The sequence below is a fragment of the Scyliorhinus torazame genome, chromosome 16, assembly GCF_047496885.1.
Source record: "Scyliorhinus torazame isolate Kashiwa2021f chromosome 16, sScyTor2.1, whole genome shotgun sequence".
NCBI lineage: Eukaryota > Metazoa > Chordata > Chondrichthyes > Carcharhiniformes > Scyliorhinidae > Scyliorhinus > Scyliorhinus torazame.
This window is the reverse complement of record NC_092722.1, coordinates 58,866,432-58,890,635: the sequence shown is the minus strand read 5'-3', so window position 1 is coordinate 58,890,635 and position 24,204 is coordinate 58,866,432. Positions and strand designations below refer to the sequence as shown.

Here is a 24,204-nt window from a genome sequence, read left to right as displayed (position 1 = left end):
TTGACTACAGGATACAAAAAACACCAACAGCACAGAGATTAATAAAATAAACTTAAACTGGGTAGCTGTACCAGGGTTAAGTGACCATGACGAAGGGCTGTGAAGCTACTTGATATCGGAATAAATTCAAGTCTCAATTAAAGGATGTCGCCATCCAAGACAGGGAGTCGCTTGCTTTGCTTTCTGGGTGGCAGCCTGGCAGAGGGGGACCTTGCACCCAGTGCTTTATGTAATCAGGTTCTAAATGGCCTGGTGCCACTCACTTTGACAGTAACGCCAATGAGTGTTTGGTTCATAAGTCAATGCAGTCCAAACCTCTCTTAATTGCTTTAAACATCACTGGCCTGAAGACTTCACTCCAAGTCATCATGGGATGTGGGGGGCCGGCATTTTCTGCCCATCTGAGTGGCTTACGAGGCTACTTCAGAGTGGATTGCTGTGGGTTTGGAGTCACATGTAGGCCAGGCCAGGTAGGGATGGCAGATTTCCCTCCATAAAGGAACATTAGTGAACCTGATGAGTTTTTACAACAATGCTTTCATGGCCATCTTTAGACGTTTAATTCCTAATTTTTACTGAATTAAAATTTCACCATCTGCCATGATTGGAAACTAGAACCGCAGAGCGTTACCCTCAGTGTCTGGATTACTAGTCCAGTGACAATACCACTAAGCCACTGTCTATCCATAGGAGTGCAAAATCTTCACATCACTCCTTTTAATGGGTCAAGTTGCATAAATTCAGTGAGTTCCATCTGGATGTAAATGTAGCCACAGTCCCAGAGGTCCATAAGCTGTTTTCGCCTTTGCGATTCCAACTGATGGTGATTTAATCTGAGGGTCACCACGGCTCAGACAAAGGGCAAGGTTGAGAAAGCAGGGCCTTCATGAATAACCTCAGCCAGAACTGGAATTGAACCCACGCTGTTGGTGTTGCTCCGCATCACGAACTAGTCGTACAGCCAACTGAGCTAACTGACCGCCCCCTAACATCCAACTGGATAGAGGGTCCCACAATAATGAGGAATTGTCTCTCTCTTTCATCCTTACTCCAGGCGAATTAGAGGAAAATCCGCATTGATTTCACCATTGGGGTTAGGTCTCTATTGCCCCAAACACAAAGCTGATGCCAGGGGCAAGTGGAAGGAAAGAAGTCATGATCCTTTGTTGGAGCTAAAGCTCCCCACTCTCCAGATCACTTGATCCAGCTTTTTTTTTTGGGGGGGGGGGGGGGGGGGGATGCGGTTAGAAAGGCTAGGTCGCTGCAGAGGCAATGGCAAAAATACACAAATGTAACAAGACAAGTGAAACATGATAACACATGACGTCACAAGATGAACACGTGGGGAACAGACAGATGATTCGAAATCACATTGAACAAATATCTTCACATTCCGGTTAAAATCAAAGAGGAAGATTATGCCAATGCCTTTGGTTCAACCATCAGCGTACGTCATCAGAGTCAGGTGCAATTCTACAAGCTGTTTACATAAGAAATCGGCTTCACTAGGAAAGAAAAGGAATAATATTCAGTAAATCCATCTAGTGAAAGGGTTAAGGAGCTTTAGTGAACTGCAGAGAGCAAAATACTTAATTTGGGACAAATCAGGCTCAAGAGCCAATTATAGTCAATGTCAGAATGACAAAAACACATTTATATGTGAACATGGTATTCCCTGCAACATACATCTGACCTCTAGAAATCCTCTTGGGTTTAGCGTAAATGGTCTTTCGCCAAATGGTCCAATTGATGATGTTACCTTGACCTGCCAATGTCTGCGACAATCATATAGCTCTGGTTGCCATATTACAAGAAGGTACTGGAGAGGGCGCAGGGGCATTTCACAAGGATCTTTTTTTAATAAATGTAGAGTACCCAATTAATGTTTTCCAATTAAGGGGCAATTTAGTGTGGCCTATCCATCTACCCTGCACATCTTTGGGTTGTGGGAATGAAACCCACGCAAACACGGGGAGGATGTGTAAACTCCACACGGACAGTGACCCGGGGCCGGGATCGAACCTGGGATCTCGGCGACGTGAGGCAGCAGTGCTAACCAATGCGCCACCGTGATGTCCTACATTTCACAAGGATGGTACCTGGAATACGTGGGTACAATTATCAGGAAAGGATGGGTCTCTTTTCTCTTGGATAAAAAGACGGCTTAGAGATGACCTAATCGAGGTGTTTAAAAAGATGAAAGGCTTTGAGAAAGTGGATACAGAGAGAATGTTTCCTTTGTGGGGAAATGTAGAACTAGGGACCATCGATATAACGATAGTCGTAAAGAAATCCAATCGGGAATTCAACAGAAACGTCTTTATCCTGTAAGTGGTGAAAATGTGGAACCCTCTACCACAGGGAGTGGTTGAAGTGTGTAGTAAAGATGTAGTTAAGAGGAATCTCGACAAGCACGTGCCATGGTAGACTTAGATGAGGAATGCTGGAAGGAGGTTCAAATGAGACTTTATAGACTGACTGCTCTCTCTTGTTAAGTAATGGGTTAAGAGACATTGCAATTAGTTGTCTCATTTATGTTAAGTATCCATTAATTGACACTGATATGTAAAGGGGCTACAGGTGGCCTCTGTCAGGTGATGTATAGTTAGAGTTTTGTGCAAAGGCTGTTGGAATGAAATAAATGTGTGTTTGTGAAAAAGGAATGGAACTTTAGACTCTTCATATCACCGCAACTAAAACGTCTAACATCTCTGACATGTTTTTGTGCTGTTTTTTATATGTAATCCTATCTGACTTAATCATAATCCAATGTAACCCAGGGAAAATTAACCATGATAAATAAACTGGATCACCATACTTCCCCAGGTCACTCTTCGATCCTGGAAAGAGTGTCCTACATCGTACTTTTGTAGGACAGAATTGAATGTCAAATTCATCAACTTGGTTTATTTTACAATAAACATTTAAAATAACATCTATAGTAAGTCTCGGGCAGCACGGTGGTACAGTGGTTAGCACTGTAGCATCATGGCATTGAGGACCCAGGTTTGATCCCGGCCCCCGGTCACTGTCCGTGTGGAGTTCGCACATTCTCCCCGTATTTGTGTGGGTCTCACCTCCACAGCCCAAAGATGTGCAGGTTAGGTGGATTGGCCACACTAAATTGCCCCTTAATTGGAAAAGAAAATAATCGGATACTCTAAATTTATATTTAAATAAATAGTAAGTCTCACCTCACTGCTACCTTATGCAGTATAACAAAACAAAATAAGCCATAGTGTTCCTGTTCATTGTCTAAATTATCTTTGTGATTGGATCAGGTCGGCAAAGGTTTAAGAAAATCTTGGTCCTCAATTGTCTCCAAGTAGATACTCAAGGACTGGGCTGTAGGCCATGAGCTTCTGTCCTTTGGCCTCTGACCTTCTCACTAACTGAGGATAGGCTAGTACGGTTGAACATTCAACCAATCGCCATTTCCTAATTTTGTGCTGATCGACCCGCATCATACTGTGAATGCCTGAACTTAGTTCCGACAACACATTAATGTCTGAAAACGCCAACTGCACAATGTGGGAACAACTCATCTATTGCCCCAGATTGTTATGGGTAACAGCTGTCACAGATTATTCATTAACTTTGGAGAGAGCTCTTTGACGTAACTGTCTTCGTTGTCCTGATAACTCTGGCCCTGGATCCTTTACAATTAACACTTGGAATTTGGAAACTAAATGTAATGTAGACTGAATCCCAAATCCATTCTAGGATGAATAGAGGAAAGCCCTGAGATCTAATTAAACGCCGATGGAGAATCAAGCCCAATATGTTTTTTAAAATTCAGATGTGACTATCCCATCACACCATTCTTCAAAACACAATGGAGTAATCCCGACTGTGCTCATAAATCAGGGGAAAGTAGGGCAGCAATGTGGCGCCATGGGTTAGCCCTGCTGCCTCACGGCGCCGAGGTCCCAGGTTCGATCCCAGCTCTGGGTCACTGTCCGTGTGGAGTTTGCACATTCTCCCCGTGTTTGCGTGGGTTTCGCTCCCAAAACCCAAAAATGTGCAGGGTAGGTCACGCAGACACGGGGAGAATGTGCAGACTCCGCACAGACAGTAACCCAAGCGGGAATTGAACCTGGGACCCTGGAGCAGTGAAGCAACTGTGCTAATCACTGTGCTATGTTTTCCATGAGCATCTGAAAGGAAGAGAGAGAGTGAGAGACCCTGAGGGAATTAGAGAGGGAATTCCAGAGCTTAGAGCTTAGGCAACTGAGGGTACAGCCACCAACAATGGGGGCCATTAAAAGTGGGGATGCGCAAGAGACCAGGATATGGTGAGTGCAGAGACCTCTTGAGGGCTGGAGGAGATTCCAGCGATAGGGAGTCCAACAAAGTACGGTTTACAAGGTAGTGATTTTTAAAATATTTCATTGTCCTTATGCAACATCCAACATGAAACCTTTGATTTTATTTTGGCACCAAGGCTGAGAAAATCTCTGTGGTCAAGAAATTTATTGAAGCCAGTTTGGATGAAAAGACTTTACCTGGTATGAATCCCCAGACGGGATGTAGATTGGCAATGAGTAGCAGCAGTGAAATTTTCATAGTTCTTTCTGATGTTCTGTTTTCAGAGCTCAACTTCCCAGTGCAATCGGGTCAAACTCCTCAAGGCTTCCCTGAAGAAAAAGGAGGAAAAAAGCAAGTGTCACTGAAGAGATGCAGGTTAACAAGATTAATCAACAGACCTTGTAAGTATTTGCCTTCCCTTGCATTTTGCAACAAATGCTCTTTCAAATTCGCATCAATCGACTCAAAGGAAAATTAGTCAAATTTTCAAATGACGCGAAACTATGACGGCCAGCAGAATCAAAATATTACTAATTGCTAGATGAACAAAATGTGAACAAGCATGATAATGTCAATCGAACTGTACAGGGCTCTGGTCAGACCGAGCCCCCCCCCTCGAGATCTGTGCCAGGATCTAATCATGGACCTGCAAGTGTCATGTCCATCAGACATGAAAGAGACCATCAACTGTGTAAATCAAACCTTACTTTCTGCTTATTTAAACACGGACTTTGATGGTTGAATAACATGGCTGCTACAGGTCACATGATATGCACTTGGCTACAGTTTCAATGATAGTTGTGAGTTTCTACAAGGATCAGGGACCTTACAAACAATTATAACCAATGGAACATGGAAGCAGCAGACAGTCTGTCTCCCCAGCCTGGACTTATAACAAAGATAGAATTAGCAAAATTCATCATGCCTGTTGAGGCACTATTAGCCATCATGCATCTCCTAAGGTGAGCAATTGATTTTGACCAGAGACACAGAAACTGATTGTTGGGCAAGACCACATGACCTAAACTTCTTTGGCTTTTGGAAAATGTTAATGTTACATTCCTGGACTCCCAGACCAGTCAGCTGTTAACATCCAGACTGTCAACACCAAAGCAGGACTCCAGGCTGACAACAAAGCCTGCCTCAAGTATGAACCTCCACAAAGTCTGGTTCTCTGGAAGATCCCTGCCATCACCTGTAGAACAGATACTCTTTGTATACTAACCGTATCTTGTGACATCACCAACACTGAAGGAATTTGGCAATCCTGGCTTTCAGTCAACTGAACCCACCTGAACTTTAATTCCCACATGATGGAGCACTCACTGGACTCTGACATTCTGGACCCTAACATTCACGTAAATTAATATATTTTCATTCTGTTATTCCTACTTGTAAGACTATTTTATTTCCTATCCCCTTGTGTGCTGGTATGTAGTTGTGACTACCATGCCCCGGGTTTGAATGTATGTATAAACAATACATCTGATTTTACTCGAAAGAGAGTTCGCTACGTGAGACTTTAAAATTAACTTCACAAACAAACACGCCAAGGCCTATTTCAAAAATTAAAACACATCTGCTTAAGGGCAGATGGCGAGAAAAATAAAGGAGTCCAGTTTGTCTCTCACCCCAGTTTGAAAAACAAGGGGTGTATTTTCATCTAGCGATATTGTAGAGTTAAAGATTGAGGGGGCGATTCTCCGAGCCCCGTGCCGGGCCGGGGAATCGCCGCAACCGCGCCACGATGCCCCGACGCCGGGGCACGATTCTCCGAGGTGCAGAGAATCGGCGCCATTTGTGCCGGCACGTTTGGCCTGCAGTGTCCATGGCCGCGCATGGCACACGGTAGTGGCCTGCAGCGGCTGCGCCATGCTTCATGGAAGAGGCCGTTCGCGGACCCGGCCCACAAAATAGTCCCCCCCTTCAGCTAGCGTGCGCACCCTGGACAGCCCCACCACAGTGCCCCAGCCCCGAATAATGACACCCCTACCCGCGGATCGGTCCTTCCCCGACTGTTCCGGCGCTGGACTGAGTCCGCAGCCGCCACGCTGAGTTCTCAACGGATGAGACTGCACGTGTCCCGCGCCGTTGAGAACTCGGCCGGTCAGGGGCGGAGCATCGGGGGATGGGCCTCAGGCAATGGCCTGAGGCCGTGGATACATGGCGCGGCATACTATGCAAGTATGCCACTTTGCAGGGGGCGAGGCATCGTGAAAGCAGCGTCGCCCCCGATCCGGTTGGGAAATGTGATTCCCCGGCCGATCGCCGAACGCGATTTCGGCATCGGACACCGGAGAATCCAGCCCTGAGTGTCAGAGGCCTGAGTTAGAGTTGAAAGAAATCAGAGACTTTGAGATAAACATTCACCCTATCCACCACCACCAACGCCCAGTGTCAGCAGTGTGTACCATCTTCAGGATGACCTTACTGAGACATGTAGGATTTGCAGGGGGCTTGACAGGGTAGATACTGAGAGGGTGTTTCCTCTTGCAGGAGAATCGAGGACCAGAGGGAATAATCTCAGAGTAAGTGGTCTCCTATTTAAGACAGAGATGAGGAGGAAATTAGAATCATAGAATTCCTACAGTACAGAAGGAGGCCGTTTAGCAGATCAAGTCTGCATCTACCCTCTGATAGAGCACCTTACCTAGGCCCACTCCACCACCATATCCTCGTAACCCCACCTAACTTTCATATCTTTGCACACACAAGGGGCAATTTAACATGGCCAATCCACCCAACCTGCACATATTTGGACTGTGGGAGGAAACCGGAGCACCCGGAGAAAACCCACGCAGACATGGGGAGGACGTGAAAACTCCACACAGTCACCCAAGGCCAGAATTGAACTCAGGTCTCTGGCGCTGTGAGACAGCAGTGGTAACTACTTGGCCACTGTGCCGTCTTGATTCTCTGAAGGAATTTCTTCTCTCAGGGAGTAGTTTATCTGTGGAATACTTTACCGCAGAGAGCTGTAGAGGTTGGGTCGTTACGTATGTTCAAGGCTGAGATTAAACAGATATTTAATGAGTAAGGGAATCATGGGTTGTGGGGATAAAGCGGGAAAGTGGAGTTGAGGATTATCATATCAGCCATAATCTCATTGCATGGGCTGAGCAGACTCGATGGGCCGAGTGGCTTACTTCTGCTCCTCTGCCTTATGGCCTTGCAGTCAGTTCTCTTTCAGTTTCAACTATATTTCAATTTAAATGATATCCTCCAACCTCTGGCATGGGCTTTGAGCCCTGTCCGCCTGAGTCAGACTTAACCCATTATCACCAGTTCAGAGAACAGGTTTTGTCGATGAGGAATGTGAGCTAGCCGAATAAAGCAATGTGATGTTTCGGGCAGAGTCCATTGTTATGTGAGGTAAATTCTGGGATTTTCTTCATTCTGGACATAGCCGACAACTAATGAAGTGTAAAGGGCTAAAATTGAATAATAGCAGTCTCACAGCAGAGAGGCAGGCCCGGAAAGAGGGGATTCTTAAAACATACAACCACCTAGGCTTCATTAATAGAGACAGAGGATGGAATTCTCCGGGCTTTAAGCCGGTGGGATCTTCCGATCCCACCCACGTTGAACCCTGCCATGAGTTCCCGGATGGCGGCACGGATGAGGATAAATCGACTTCGCCACGACCAGCAGACCCCACCCAATGGGAAGCTGCCTCCATGGGAAAACCCATTCTGGGGCGACTGGAGAATTCCGCTCAGAAGAGTACAAATGGAAGGAAGTGATGTTAAACTTGTAGAGAACACCAGTTCTGTCTCAACTGGAGTATTGCTTCCAATTCTGGGCCCCACACTTTGAGGAAAGATGTGAAGGTACTGGAGAGATTGCAGAAAAGATCCACAAGAATGGTCCCAGGGATAAGGAAATTCAGTTACCCGGATAGATTGGAGACGTTGAGATTGTCTTCCTTGGAGAAGGTTGAGAGGAGAGTTGATAGAGGTGTTCAAAACCGCGAGGGGTCTGGTACAAAGTAGAAAAAAAATATTCCCATTGGTGAAAGGATTGAGGTTTTTCCAAAAAAAACCCAGATATAAAAGCAATGGCGACATGAAAAACATTTTTCACACAGTAAGAGGTTAGGATCTGGAAGGAGATGGAGGCAGGTTCAATTAAGAGATTGAAGAGGGAATTGGATATTCACTGAAAAGTATAAATGTGGAGTGCTACGGGGGGACAGCTGGGGGCACGGGGGGACGGGGGTGGCACAGGTTAAATTATTCATATGGAGAGCCAGCGTGATAGGCCAACTGACGTCACCCTGTGCAGTAACGTTTCTGTGCTTCTCATGCTGTCACACAATCCTAATGTTTGACACGTCACTGGAAGGCTTGTTGGGCTGAAAGGCCTACTCCTGTTTTTATGTCCCTATGTTCCTGTGTCACCCAAACATCTACCATTAGATCTCAGCGGAATTGCTGCTCAGAAATTCGACTGCTGCCTCACAGCTCCAGGACCGGGTTCAATTCCGGCCTTGGGTGACTGTGTGGAGCTTGCACATTCTCCCCTTGTCTGCATGGGTTTCTTCTGGGTGCTCCAGATTTCCTCCCAGTCCAATAAGACGCAGGTTTGGTAGATTGGCCATGCTAAATTGCCTCTTAGTGTCCAAAATGTGCAAGTAGGTGGAGATATGGGAATAGGGCAAGGGTGTGGGCCTAGATAGGGTACTCTTTCAGAGGCTCGGTGCAGACTCGATGGGCCAAATGGCCTCTTTCTGCACTGTAAGAGTTCTATGGTTCTAAATAGTGGAGAGGTTCCTTCGCATGAGCCTAAGGTGGGAAAGAGATTATTTTATTAGATTATAGGTTTAGCCAAGTGCGAATTAAAAGCCACACCAAGTAGATCCAGCAACCACACGAATGGAAGTAACATTTATATCGGACTTCTGCATCACTCTGAAACATTACAAAGCCCATGGATGAATTAAATTAGCCACAAACAACCCTGATGTGGAAAGGAAGTTTAGGACGTGGTGAAGGATGGCATGGGGTAGTTGATTTTGGGGGGAAAGTGGAGTAAGAATGGAGTTTTGGAAGACAGGAGTGGCCAGAACATTTGAGGAGGTTGAGTCTGATATAACAACAAAAGTATGAGCAAAGGTTTCCGTGGCAGCAGAGAAGAAGTTCAGGTAGGAAACAGATAATGCTACAGAACGGGAAGGTCAGGGATCCTTATGATGCATAGCATGAGAGGTCTGAAGTTTAGGTCAACATTAAAAGGATACCAAGGCTGCACAGGGATGGACTCAGATTAAAGATATTCTCTCCGCCAGGAAAAAGATGGATCGAGGATAATGGTTCAGAGTTTCTGACAGGAGCTGGATGGATTGTGCTTTTCTAATGCTTAACTTGAGAAATGTCTTGCTCTTGTGCATCAGATAGGCGGGCGAGTCAAACTGAAGTTACAACACCAGTGTTTTGGAAGACCATGGGCGGGATTTTTTGTCCGGACTCCTGGAATGCATTCCCCGATGGGATGGACAATCGGGCGTCGGGGGAAAATCTGGATCGGCACCCGAATACCGTGTTCCGGCCCCCAGCTGGCGACGTGAACAAGATTCACAATGTGTGCCGGCGGAGGGATGTAAATAAATGAAAATGGGTCTTAATAACCCATTGGCATCTATTTAGCGGGCGTGGCGCCCTAAGCTCCAGCCTCCATGATTCTCTGGTCCCCGTAGGAATCCCACAAGCGTGGATCACTTGTGGTCTCAGCAATCGTGAACCTGACATGGTGGAATCTCGTGGTGGGCCAAGGGGGCAATGGTTGCTCCCTTGGGACACCGCAAGGTCCACCATGCTAGGGCCATGCTGGTAGATACATCCGAGCCCATCAGACCCCCCCCCCCCCCCCCCCCCCGCACAACAATGCACTGCCTGCTCACGCTTCCTCTAGCAGACACCCTCATGCCCCCCCCCCCCTACAAGGGCCCTGTAATGGGGGATCCCCCTCCAAGACCCCTATAAAAGGGAGACCACTCCAGGGACCCATGCACTAGGGGACCTCCCTGCCTAAATGGATCCCCTCAACAGACCACGCTCCTACACACAGCCCCCCACCCCCCCAACCCCCCCACCCCCCCATCTCCCCCAGAAAAGGTACTCCTGTTTGGAAGCTAGACAGCAGTCCAGACAGGGATTGTGGGAAGCATTACAGCTGTAATACTTACCTTGCACTACATGTCCGTTCCTCGAAGGAGAGCAGCTGTGCCCACATCTGGTTCACACAGATCCACTATCTGCAAGCCGCTCTGGGGCGGGAGGGGAGGCTGGAAATTCCTGCCCGCAGGTTTGGCCCTCCTGTCCCATTGCCTCACACCTGTACCCGAGAAAAAGATGGCGCCTCTTCACTCGACATTCAACAGCGTCGAAACATTTGGCCCATCAAGTTCACTCTTGCTACACTCTGAGTGCTCGAATCACGGTCCACCCTAAACTTCAAAGAGACGATCTCCGGGGTTTCCCGGCGGTGTAGGGTGACTTCAATGGAAAGCCCCCATTGACCATCAGCAAGAGGAGTGACTCCCGCCACCAGCGAATGGCGCACACCGCCAGGAATAAACCAGAGCTGGAGGACCAGAGAATCCAGCCCAACATCGATAGAAAACTCAAGAGAGATGAGCCTCGGGATTAAAAGGTTGACTAAATTCTTGGTGCAGATGCTGTCACCCCCTATTTTGTAACATCAATTGACCTTTGCTCAAATTCCTTTGTCCAGAATTCCAGTGGTGGGAATTGTCATTTGTGCTTCTGTCACAAAATCACTGTTCCAGCACTGAACCAGCCTCAGCAAAGGATCAAAGAATCACCCCCCCCCCCCCCCCCCAGGCCATTTGCATTCCAATGATTAAACCCAATCCTCAACAAAGAAATACTTGAGTTTATGTCAGAACTACCATTGAGAGGTCACCGGCAGACTGGTAATCTGGTAGCTGCATAAAATTAAATTGCCAATCTATTTTCACTGACTGAAATTTGGAGTTGTCGTTCCACCCAGGTATCCGCAGTTTCACTCAGGACTGTTTACATCTAATCAACTCAGACATCCACAGTTAAATCGGCTATCCCCGGGAACAATTGCAACATATTAGCAATTGAATACCGGGCCAGACCTGTCGGCGCTTGCAGTGGCCGAAACAAAGACAGGTGAGTGACCACCCCCCGATCGAGGAATGGCCTCACCATTGGACACATCGACCCCAGAGACTGGGGACAGAATCCAATCACTTGGGACTCAGGGTCAAGGGCCGCCCCGGGAGGCGGGAAGCCCCTGGGCCCTATAAAAGTGAGGGGCCAAGTTCAGATCTCTCTCTCTCTCATCTTCGCCTGCTCGAGACCTTCACAAGACCAGCCACCGGCAAGTGTAAGTTTGAATCCAACGATTGCTATCCGGTAGAGACACCTAGCCACCGACCTGTAGCAGCCTTTTGAATCCCGCGGGCCAGATCTGATTGGACAAGCCATTCGTTTCCCTGACCTGGTGGGCTCTTCCTAAGTTAAGTATTGGCCAGTAGTGATAGGTTTATTATATAGAAAGTAGTATTAGGGTATTAATATTGCTTGTTGTATATAATAAATGACTGTTGTTTTAATCCTTACTAAGCGGTGTGCTGTGTTATTAATCATAACCTAAACTTGAACCACGTGGCGGTATCATAAAGATACCTGGCGACTCATGAGCAAAGGTGACCGAAACAGAGCAAATAGAATCAAGCTAGAAAGAGCAACATAATTGGCGACATCCTGACGGGACCCGACTTAGAAGTGGAAAACCACTCCGGGAGAACCCCAACATTTTGAATTAGAATCCAATCGGAAACAAAAAAAAAAAACCCACAAGTGTTCAAGCGGTTCTGGTTAATAATTCACAATTCGAAAGTGTGTATATGCATGCGTAACTAACAGGGTTATAAGGCAAAACTGATAGCTTTTTTGTTGGGTCAAAACTATCGGCAGTTGGTATTTCGGAAATTAGCGCAATCCGTACCCGCATCTACCACACCACCTTAGCCCCCTGTTCCAAATTCGAACGTAACTAGCAGATAAGAGAGAGCCATGCAGGCAATGCAAGCGATGCAGCGCATCATGAACCCCGAGGATTTTGCTGTCGCACCAGTCAGCAGCGTAGGAGCGGGACAGTGTCCCGTTTGGGAAGTGGAAATCCGCAAATTTCTGCAGGGCAAAGGGTGGCCCGTGTGGAAGGATTTCTGCAATAACGACGACTCAGGTCCTGGAAGTATAGGGCATACTTGGTGGGAGAACCTGAGTGAGATCCACAAAAAGAGTTTAGCAAAAGCGCGCAAGCCGATGGCAATTGTGTCTTGTCTGGCACAATTGCGAGGCACAGAGGAGGTCATCAGGACGCTCCGCAAGGAAATAGAAGGCATACATCGGATAAGTAAAACCGATACATGCGAAATTGAGAAAGAGAACCTGGAATTGAAAGGGAAATTAGCAGCAAAAGACGAAGAGGTGGCTGACGCCAAACAGGGTCACCAATCTTGTCTGGCGCACTTGAGTAGTTTCCAGTCACAGTATGAGAAGGCTTATCAGGACCTGCAGCGTGCAGTCCTGGTAAAGAAAGAAACAGAAAACCAGTTAGAGAAGCTCCAGAAACAATGTAGTGATCTCAAGGCAGCCTTGAGAGCGCTCCACGCCACAACAACGGAACAAAGGCAGAGTACTTTAGACCATGCAAAGTGCCGAAAGCAGATTGCAGACTTGAAAGCACTGCTTTCTGTCCAAAAGGGATTTCAAGAAACCTTTGGGGAAAGTTTAGAACAGGAAGACGGCCCTGATTGGGAAGAATTGCGAGAGACAGCGCAGAGATATGTTCAGGGAGCATGTGCGCAGGGAAAACCCCAAAGGAGGAAAGCACCCCCACCCCCCACACAACAGATAATACAGGCTCCCATGAACCCTGTAACAACCCACCGCACCGCCACAGCAGACGCGGCGGACGTCTTATATTCCACCCCCCTCACAGTGACCCAATTACGGGACGCGTGTGCCAAAATCACACCAATCCTCCCCGCTTCAGACCCACACCATTTCTTTGCCACCGTCAAACACCAGGCGACCATGTACGGCCTGGATGAGAAAGAGCAGGTAAAGCTCACAGTCCTCAGCTTAGACCCATCGGTCGCAGCAGCCCTTCACGACCCACAGAATGTAGGAGGAGGCACCCTTGCAGAAATGCATACCGCGATCCTGGATGCGATCGGGTACAACCGGGGCGACCCCGTAGACGGTCTGAATAAATGCAGACAGAAAAAGTCTGAACACCCCACAGCGTTCGCAGGACGCTTGTGGATTCATTTTGAAGCCATTTTCGGCAACGTAGATCGCGCCCATTTGTCCGCAAACAATATGGCCAAGTGGACCCGCACCCTTATCTCCCATGCCACAGAAGCAGGACAGAATGCCTGTAACAATTATGACCCCTCGGTGGAGGCTCATAATGAGAAGTGGGTAGTCAAGAGATTGTCCCGCGTTTGGGAACAAGCGGCTCACGGCAAATCAGCAACTAGAACCCCCGAGGAAAACCAAGCCGCCGCAGACGTGCAGGCAGTAAGAACCACTCTTCACAACCCCGCCTGGGTAAACGAGGGAAAGAACAGCCCCCCAGCCAAACCGCAAGAGTGCTACAATTGCGGCCAATTGGGACATTTTGCTAGGGAATGCAAAGACCCTAAAAAACCACAGAGTGCCCAACCGACAGGCACTCTCGATAAGAGAAAGGCAGAGCCCATAGCGGCCGAGAACTGTGGTGTCCACATGATGATTTAAAGGAGACACTTGGTGAAAAGTGTTGTCCTTTCTGATGGAACCTGCAGAATGTTTTATGTTGTCTGTCTGTTTGTTAAATGTTGTTCGTCCTACAGGAGAATTTTCTCACCGCCCCACACCCATTCACCTGAACTTTTAACTTTTCCCACTGACACCCACCGCGGCCACACGCCCATTCGGCCGATACCTCTGAGGACTTGCCTCAGAGGCCCACCAGACTAGACGCCCGATCGTAGCTACTCTTCTGATTTGATGGTAGAATCAGAACAGTAACCCCACCATGATGACTACATTTTTGTCCGTTCTTTGGTCGCTCAGGCAGTGGAGAAACGGCGTGAGACCCGCCCTGCCTGGGGACCCCCCCGTTGGTCAAAAACGCTCGGGTAGGGAAGATACGGTATTGGTAGCCGTCCTACCCGGGGACTCCACCCAAATCGTACCCGTCGCGGCCCACACGCACCTCATTCGAACTTTTCGTTCAAAAACCGTTTTATTTTATTTAGGCAACCGTTGGGTTGCTGCCACATGCTATTTACATCCTGGAACATTTGGATGGTAAAGTTAGCACTGGTCCACCATTGGGAAGTGTGCCGTGTCCAAACATTTGTTTTGAAAAAAAAAATGGGGGGAGAGTCACATACTGTGACCAATTATAAGGGTTTAATTGGCCCCAAGAAGGACAGACGCACTAACACACCAGATATTAAACCGAAGTATTTACACACACTACGCTTGTCTTACAGAACTCCAGAAGCTCCAAGTCCGGAGAAAACCAGCGAAAACAGGAAAAGGAAAAGAAAGAAGACAGCCATGAGGACTCCTTTCTTCGTGCTCAACACTCTTTTGATGGACTTTTTGTTGCGCGGGAACGCGGACCCCATCACTCCAAACCCCTTTACCGTTAACGCTTCACTGCCCCGTAGTACCGAGGGCCCAGTCACCAACCACGCTGCATTATCCTGGTGTGCCAAGCTCATAACTTGGTACTCTCTATCGTACATCATTGAGGCACTGTTGGCATTGGCTATACTCAGTTGTGCATTACAGACCATGCGCCTCCGCAAGTGGAAAAGGAGATCGTACCGCGCTCGAACCCCGGCATATCGGATCCAATCCCCGATATTCGGCTATGACCAGACCCCAGAACCCCGCGACCTATAAAGAATAAAGAGTATTCACGTGCATTATTCCTGTAAATAAAGAGATATACGGAACGTTTCATTAAAAAAAATGTATGATCCTGAGCTTGACTGCCAAGCCAGGAAAGAGTATATTCAATGTTGTGATTGTTGTTGTATGTTTTAGGAAGATAGGATAATGCAATGTTTAGGAGTATAGAGTGTTGAGGTAAAATTAGAGGTTCCCAGTTTATTTTTTTTATAGACACATGCCCCTACCTGACATAGCGCCCTCAAGAATTGTTTAGGTAAATTTTTGTGCATAGCTAGGGTCAGAGTAGTGGCCATGTGGGAGGTACCCCCCAGTCGGGAAACGAAGAGGACAAAATTTATGTGATCCTTCACGCTTCGTGTTAGGATCACAAGGCGGGAATGTAGCCATGTAAAATGGCTGCGTTCCGATTAATCTGGCCAAAACCCAGTTTAAAATGGCTAAACCGAAAGACTGCTGGGAAAAGCAGCCAAAAAAAGACACAAGCAGGCAGCTGCAGACAGGTTTGCAGCTTCAGCTCTGGGAACGTAGCCCAGATCGATACTCAGGGCTATCAACAGCCCTTCCACCCAGGTATCCGCAGTTTCATTCAGGACTGTTTACATCTAATCAACTCAGACATCCACAGTTAAATCGGCTATCCCCGGGAACAATTGCAACATATTAGCAATTGAATACCGGGCCAGACCTGTCGGCGCCTGCAGTGGCCGAAACAAAGACAGGTGAGCGACCACCCCCCGATCGAGGAATCGCCTCACCATTGGACACATCGACCCCAGAGACTGGGGACAGAATCCAATCACTTGGGACTCAGGGTCAAGGGCCGCCCCAGGAGGCGGGAAGCCCCTGGGCCCTATAAAAGTAAAGGTCCAAGTTCAGATCTCTCTCTCTCTCATCTTCGCCTGCACGAGACCTTCGCAAGACCAGCCACCGGTAGCAGTAAGTTTGAATCCAACGATCGCTATCCGGTAGAGACACCTAGCCACCGACCTGTAGCAGCCTTTTGAATCCCGCGGGCCAGATTTGATTGGACAAGCCATTCGTTTCCCTGACCTGGTGGGCTCAAACTAAGTTAAGTATTGGCCAGTAGTGATAGGTTTGTTATATAGAAAGTAGTATTAGGGTATTAATATTGCTTGTTGTATATAATAAATGACCGTTGTTTTAATCCTTACTAAGCGGTGTGCTGTATTATTAATCATAACCTAAACTTGAACCACGTGGCGGTATCATAAAGATACCTGGCGACTCATGAGCAAAGGTGACCGAAACAGAGCAAATAGAATCAAGCTAGAAAGAGCAACACCATGCACCAGCTGGATTTGAAGTTAGACTTGGGTGGGAAGCAAATCAAGACTTGCGCTGGGTGTCGCTCAGTGAGGCACCCCGGGGCCTGTGAGTACTGCTACCCTATCGCCGCCTGTCAATTGTGGCCAAGCATCGAAAAGAGCTACGGTGTCAGTCCTGCATGACAAGAGCCGCTTTAATCAATTAAAATAATTCAGTTTTCTGCCTCATGAACTTCTTTCCAACAGCAAACTGACAGCCTGCGACAAGGGGGGGGGGGGGGGGGGGGGAATTCTCACAGTTATATCTTGCCTCAGAACATCACAAAGTGTTTTACAGCCGCTGCTAGTACTTTGGAGATGAGGTCAGTTATAATGTGCACAACAAGAACCAAAATATCAATGAGACTAGTGCTCAGACAGCTTGTTCTGACGAGGCGTTGAATGCAGGCTGAGTACCTGAGAGTTGCCTGCTGAGAAGGTGTGTGGGCGAATCAGAGAGCAGCAGAATCACAACACTTACTGGGACGTTAGATTTACTAAACCCATGAAGGAGTATCTATGTCTTTGTTTTCAAATCTGCTTCATGAATCAACCAGTGGATCTGTTCCACATTAGAAACAGTTGCACAACAGGCTGTTCCCTTCAGAAGCTGTTTGGTTGTCACCTCCTCGTGCTGTCAGGATGACTGTATCACACTGATATAATTATCAGCTGCTGCTCAGCAAGTTTACACGTTCTCCCCGTGTCTGCGTGGGCTTCCTCCGGGTTCTCTGCTTTCTATCCCACCGTCCATAGATGTGCAGGTTAGGTGGATTGGCCATGCTAAATTGACCCTTCGTGTCCAAAGATGTGGGGCTAGGATGGGAGACTGGGCCAAGGTAAGGTGCTCTTTCAGAGGGTCGGTACAGACTCGATGGGCCGAATGGCCTCCTTTTGCTCTGTGGGGATTCGCTGAATTTTGTAGCACACTGCCCACAGAGTCAAAAGGCTGGGTGGGTGGGGGGGGGGGGGGCGGGGGGGGGGGGGGGGGGTCTAATCTCACTCCAGAGGTCGAGCACGTAATCCGAACTGGCACCTCAGTGCCGCGCTGAGGGACTGTCATTCTGTTGGAGGTGCTGTTTTTCAGGTGAGATGTTCTCTCCCATCACGTAAAAGATTTTGTGGTGCTACTTTGAAGAGGAGTGTGGGGTTTTTGTCCCTGGCTTCCCTCCACCGACATCAATGAAACAGATTATCTAGCTGTCATCACATTGTTGTTTGTGGTAGCTTGCTGTGTACAAAATGGCTGACGCATTGCCTACATTACAACAGTGACCACTCTTCAAAAATACCTTGTTGACTTTGGGATGTTCCAATTGCTGGTGGAGTATCTATTTCTTTCTTGTCCTTTTTACATTGGGGATGGTTTCTGCAGTACCAGCGTCCATCTCATATCAGCTCTTATCATCCTGTGTGATTATTTAACTCACGACTACCTCTATTTGTCTGGGGTGAGCATGGTGGCGAGGGGCAGTGTGTGATGAGTGGACAGGACAATGGGGGTGAACCTGGTTCATTCCCTGTATTGAGCCTTCAAAGCTGGCCGCAAGCCAGTGGTGTTTACATTGGCATTGGCGATAGCACTGCCAACGAGGTCTTTGGCAGTGCCCTCCATTGCAGCATCTAGCCTCAGAGCTCACAGCTAATGACCCTGCTTTCCCTGAAGGCAAATTCCCAACTAACTGGCGTCAAATTTCTAAACACATCTATTTTCATCATACTTATTATGGGCTGCTCGCCCTCCCCCAAACAATCATAGGTGTGTTATTAACTCAATGAGGCACCGTGTACTTTGCAAATTGTACCTGCGGCATATAATCAAAAGGCTTGTTTCAAAGCAATGGCACCTTGAAATTAGAGATGGCGCCGAGTCACTTGTGATTTAGCCTTGGCAAAACCGGGAACCACTGCCAGCCTTTCGATTGTATCGAGCTGCAGTTCCCAGCTCGTGATCCCAGACCCCAGGGACTGAAATTTTGCTTTGATCTGTACCATATCGGACTAACATTTTCATTGTCTGTTTTAGTCTGAGGATTGATGGTAAGAACGACCCCACCCCCAAAATACGGTAGAGGTGTGATTTCCTTCGAGGAGACATCTGACTGCGCCCCTGTCGGGCTGCACTGTTTAGACTGGTCCACTATGAATGGGGCACCATCAGCCACGTACTGATGGATTTTCTCCAGTGCACAGACCCCACTGGCTGCATCCAGATCAAAGTCAACGGCCCTGATCTTACTGCCAGTACACTGGGCATGATGCAATGGCGAAACTCAAAAAGAACAAAGAAATGTACAGCACAGGAACAGGCCCTTCGGCCCTCCAAGCCCGTGCCGACCATGCTGCCCGACTAAACTACAATCTTCTACACTTCCTGGGTCCGTATCCCTCTATTCCCATCAAAGAACTCGTCCATTGCATTTGAGATGGAGCTTTTAGGCCACGCCTGCTCCCCCCTCCCCCAAACTCCCGCCAGCCGGCGGGGCGGAAATCACTCCGGCGCGGGCCTAGCCCCTCAAGATAAGGGCTTGGCCCCTAAAGGTGCGGAGAAATCCGCACTTTGGGGCGGCCCGACGCCGGAGTGGTTCCCGCCACTCCATTACGCCGGATTCTCCGGCCCAGGTCAGTGGCAGGAATGGTTTAGGAACACAGGATCAGGAGTAGGCCATTCAGCCCCTCTAGCCTGTTTTGCCATTCATTGAGATCACAGCTGATCTGTGGCATAACTCCATTGGCGGGATTCTCCGACCCCCCCACCGGGTCGGAGAATCCCGAGGGGGGCATGAATCCCGCCCTGCCGCTCAACGCCGTCTGTCGTATTCTCCGGCCCCGGTTTTTGGGTGGAAGCGGGGTTTACACCATGCCGGTCGGGGGCCGTTGGCAGCGGCCCCCCGGCAATTCTCCGGGCCCCGTTGGGCCGAGCGGCCATCAGTTCCTGGCCAGTCCCACCAGTGAAATGGACATGGTCCCACACGGCAGACCTGGCTGGGAGGCTGTCTAGTGGAGTCCTGGGGGGTGCGGGGGGATCCGGCCCCAGGGGGGCCCCCACGGTGGCCTGGCTTGCGATCGGGGCCCACCAATCTGCAGGTGGGCCTGTACCATGGGGGCCCTCCTTCCTTCCACGCCGGCCTGAAGAACCCCCCTGAGCATGCGCGGAACCACGCCAGCGGTTCTGCGCATGCGCCAACTCGCCCCTGCCCGTTGGCGCATCGCCAACCTCTCCGGCGCCGGCCTAGCCCCCGGAAGTGCGGAGGATTCCGCAACTTCTGGTTGGCCCGACGCCAGAGTGGTTCGCGCCGTTCTTGGCATCGGCGTCCGACCATCCCGCCAATTGCGAGAGAATCCCGCCCCATGTACCTGCCTTTTGCCCATATCCCTGAATATCAAAAATCTATCTATCTCAGGTTTAATATGGAAAACTGTTCTAGTTTCAGTTGTTGTTTGTGGGAGAGAGTTCCAAACCCATTATGAGATGGCCATAATTTTTAGACTATGGCCCCGGTTCTAAAATCCCCAACCAGTGGAAACAGTTTATCTTTATCTACCCTGTCTTTTCCTGGTAATATCTTGAAGACGTCAATCAGATCACTCCTTATCCTTCTAAATTTGAGAGAAAACAAGCCTAATTTCTATAATCTCTCCTCATAATTTAACCCCTGAAGTCCACGTATCATTCTTGTAAACCTACATTGCTCTCCCTCCAAGGCCAAAATATCCTTTCTAAGGTGTGGTTTCCAATATCAGCTGGGAAGTTTAACAAAAATATTTATTTTCTTCCTCTTTATTCATAGGATATGGACATTACTGGCTGGGCCTACATTTGTTGCCCATTCTTAAATACCCTTGAACTGAGTGGTTTGCTCAGCCAGTTCAGAGGGCAGTTAGTAGGCCAGACTAGAGGAATCCCTTACTTCCCTAAATGACATTTGTAACCAGATAGGTTTTACAATTGATGATAGTTTTATGGCCACCCTTGTATTTATATTCCAAATTCATTAATTGAATTTAAATTCCACCAGCTGCCACGGTGGGATTTGAACCCATGTCCCCAGAGCATTAGCCTGGGCCTTTGGGCTACTAACCAATGATAGTCCTACCGTCTCCCTCTGAATAACATTCCTAGAATCATAGAATCCCTACAGTGCAGAAGGAGGCCATTTGGCCCATCGAGTCTGCACCGATCCTCCGAAAGTGCACCAACCCAGAGCCCACTCCCCCGCCCCATCACTGAATCCCCATAATCCCACCTAACCATCGGACACTAAGGGGCAATTTATCATGGCCAATCCACCTAACCTGCACATCTTTGGACTGTGGGAGGGAACCTCAGACATGGAGAGAATGTTGGAATTGAACCCGGGTCCCTGGCGCTGTGAGGCAGCAGTGCTATAACCACTGTGCCACCATGCTGCCCTTTGTGAACATGCAGAGCGCCAACTCCCTCAGCGGGGCTAATTTGCCAAAGCCACTGCACACATTAAACCTCAGGTCTGACCTGGGCAAGCTGACAACACAATTATCCCAGATAATAAGGTAAGCAGCATGGCTTGGGGCTGATCAGCGATATCCATTTTCAAAATAGCCTCAGGAGGATTGTATTTAGTTTTGTAATGTGGTCACAGGTGGGCTTAAGTTGGTTCTAGCTGCCGCCTGAACAAGTGTTATTAAACCAGATCAAAGTTGAGCTAAATCTCAGCCAAGTAATTAGTTGCGAGCAAGTATCATTTTAGCAGGCCTGTAACCCTGAGACTTAATGCAGTGGAATTAGCCATTTGACTGCTAGTTACACAACAGTTTAAAATATGCTTCGCAAAAAGATAAAAGCCTCGCAATTCTATAGCGCCTTTCACAATACCGTGATATCCAAATGCGCCTTTTCAAGTGTAATCACTGTTGTGACATAGGGAACCCCAACAACCCATGTATGCACAGAAATCTCCCACAAATGACAATGTGATAGTGAGCTGGAAATCTATGTTAGTGATGTTGGTTGAGGGACGAATATTGGCCAGTGAAGAACTCCCCTGCTCTTCTTCAAAATCATGCACGGGCTTGTTATGTCCACCTGAGAGAATAGGCCGGACTTTGGTTTAACATCTCATCCTAAAGGCAGCACCTCTGACAGGTCAGCACTACCTCAGCACTGTGAGTGTCAGCTTCGCTGTTGTGCCTAGATTCTGGGGTGTGATAAGAATCCACGACCGCCTGACCAGAGGCGAGAGTTGGGCTGAACAAGTCTGTCACCTCTTGAGTTGATCACAACACGTCTCCTCACCAGACCCTTGTCTTCCCTGAAAACTCACCGAATTGAATCTGGACGTTGTCCATCCCAGTCCCCTTTACTGGTTACTTATTCCATCGTTCAATCACCCTGTTTGTCATAGATTCACCTAAACCTTTGTTCCCACTTACTGCCAAAATGAGTGCCGTTTTGAAACCAGCATCACGATAACCAACCTGAGTGTGATCAACTTCTGGCTGACTGAAAGTAAATTCCATGCCAAATGTTTACTTGCATGAAGCACGTTGCACACAGTGTCATTAATGGCTTGCTCTTTGCCTTTAGCAAGCCTTCAGCGCTGAACCTACAGAGCAGACTCTCAACATTTCTCACTCAACTGGATGTCAAGGTCCTGTGTCATTTTGAAATGAAAGAAACACCCGGGCTGGATTCTCCGCACCCTGACGCCAAAATTGCGATCGGCACCTAGGTGGAGAATCCAGTTTCCCACATGAAATTGGACCCGGCGCCGGTTCCACGATTCTCCGCCCCCCGAAAAGCGGCGTACTCCTCAATTATCCACCAACTGAGGCCATTGCCTGAGGCCCGCCCTGCTATTCTCCGTCTCCCATCGGCCGGCTTTCCGACGGCGTGGACCACTCATGGTCCGTGATACCCGCGTGGCGGCTGCGGACTCAGTCCGGGGCTGCCACAGTCGGGGGAGGGGCGACCGGAGGGCGGGGCGGGCCTCATTCAGGTCTGGGTTTTTTTTGTGCGGGCGGTCCGGGTTGGGCGAGTGGCAGGTCCGGGGGCTGAGTCCGCCATGGGGCACGGCGCGGCTAAGCTGCTGGAGCTGCGAGCTCCACAACAGCTGCCTGCTAGCCCCCTGCAAGACGGTGAATCTGTGGCCTTTTGACGCCAGTTTTCCTGGCGTAAAAGACCACAGGTTTCACGACGGCGTGGGGATTTAGTCCCAAAATCGGAGAATCCAGCCCCTGATCAGGTTGCAAAGTGACAGGGTGACTGCTACCTGCCCAATCCGGGGCAAAGAAAGTCTGCTTTCTTTCAATTGTACAAAGGCACTTTTGCTACCCAATCTCTCGCAACTTTAAAAAAAAATATTTTTATTCTCCTCATTTTCAACATTTTCATCAATAACCAAAGAAAAAACAAACAAAAACGAATACAGTGACAACCCCCGACACAGAAACCGCCCCCCGCTCAATATACAGACCAAAACATCCACCCGTACATTCCAGGTTAAAAAAAACCCACAAATTAACAATCAATCCGTAAACAGTGTAACCAAAGACAACAATACCGTCAACCCCCCCTTGCCCCCTCCCAAATGTTCAATGGCAACCAATTCTCGGAAGTGCATAATAAACAGCTCCCATGAATTGTGAAACCCTTCCTTCATCCCCTTCAGCTGAGAATTTACCACCCCGAGAGTCAAAGAAATTCAAGTAGGTTGCCCTCCCCCGCCAAGCCGCGTCACAGGATGGAGAAGTTAACTTCCACCCAACAGGACCCGCCTCCGGGCAATCAGCGAGGCAAAGGTTAACAACCTCTGCCCCTGCACCTGCCTGCCGCCCGAGCCGGTCTGACCCCCGAAAAAGGCATCTTGGGCCCTGATTCCAAGTTCACAAGCACTACCCACGAGATGTCGCTGAAAAATCTCCCTCCAACAAACCCCTCACATTCCACATAACTATCCTAACCGGGGGTCTCTCACCTGCACCCCCCTCCCCTCCTATTCACCATCCTCATAACTCCAGGCCCTGACCACTGGGCTTGGCAGCTCCAACCATTTTTACCATCAAGCTCCTCCCCCTTCCAGAATCCTCCCATCCACTTCCTCTTGAATACACCTCACCCAGTATCGGTCCCCTCCCCCAACTTTTCATACCTCCTAGGCCCATCAAAACCTATTATATTAGGAATCTCTCGCAACTTTAACTCTCACTATGAATTATATCTTAACCCTTCATCTATTTGTAGACTTTCGTCTCATTTGACTCCCTGTCAAATCAAACTCCTCCCACCACCACAGTTACTAAAAAGTTAAATTTTCCGGCCGCCCCTCCCTGTCCCTCGATCCCCTTACTAAAGAGGTTTCCTTTTTCCCCTCTGGAGAGGCGGTAGCGTAGTGGCATTATCATAGAAACCCTACAGTGCAGAAGGAGGGCGTTCAGTCCATTTGGTCTGCACCAACTCTTCAAATGAGCACTCCACCTGAGTCCACCCGCCCCACCCAGCCCTATCCCTGCAACCCATAACCTAATCTGCACATCCCTGGACACTAAGGGGCAATTTAGCATGACCAATCCATCTACCCCGTACATCTTTGGACTGTGTGGGGAAACCGGTGCAC

General features: G+C 48.6%; 1 protein-coding gene across 5 annotated transcripts in view; it reads right to left on the bottom strand.

The window, feature by feature from the left end:
* The window catches only part of alpl (alkaline phosphatase, biomineralization associated), a 130,343-nt gene that overhangs the window by 76,805 nt on the left and 29,334 nt on the right, over window positions 1–24,204 (bottom strand). For 4 of the 5 annotated variants that reach the window (XM_072478547.1, XM_072478552.1, XM_072478551.1 and 1 more), the window contains one exon: window positions 4,506–4,637. In XM_072478547.1, the coding sequence (XP_072334648.1) occupies window positions 4,506–4,566 (61 nt within the window). In that variant the 5' untranslated portion in view covers window positions 4,567–4,637. Of the gene's footprint in view, window positions 1–4,505; window positions 4,638–8,201; window positions 8,287–24,204 lie in introns of all 5 variants that reach the window. The other variant, XM_072478549.1, reaches the window with a different exon arrangement.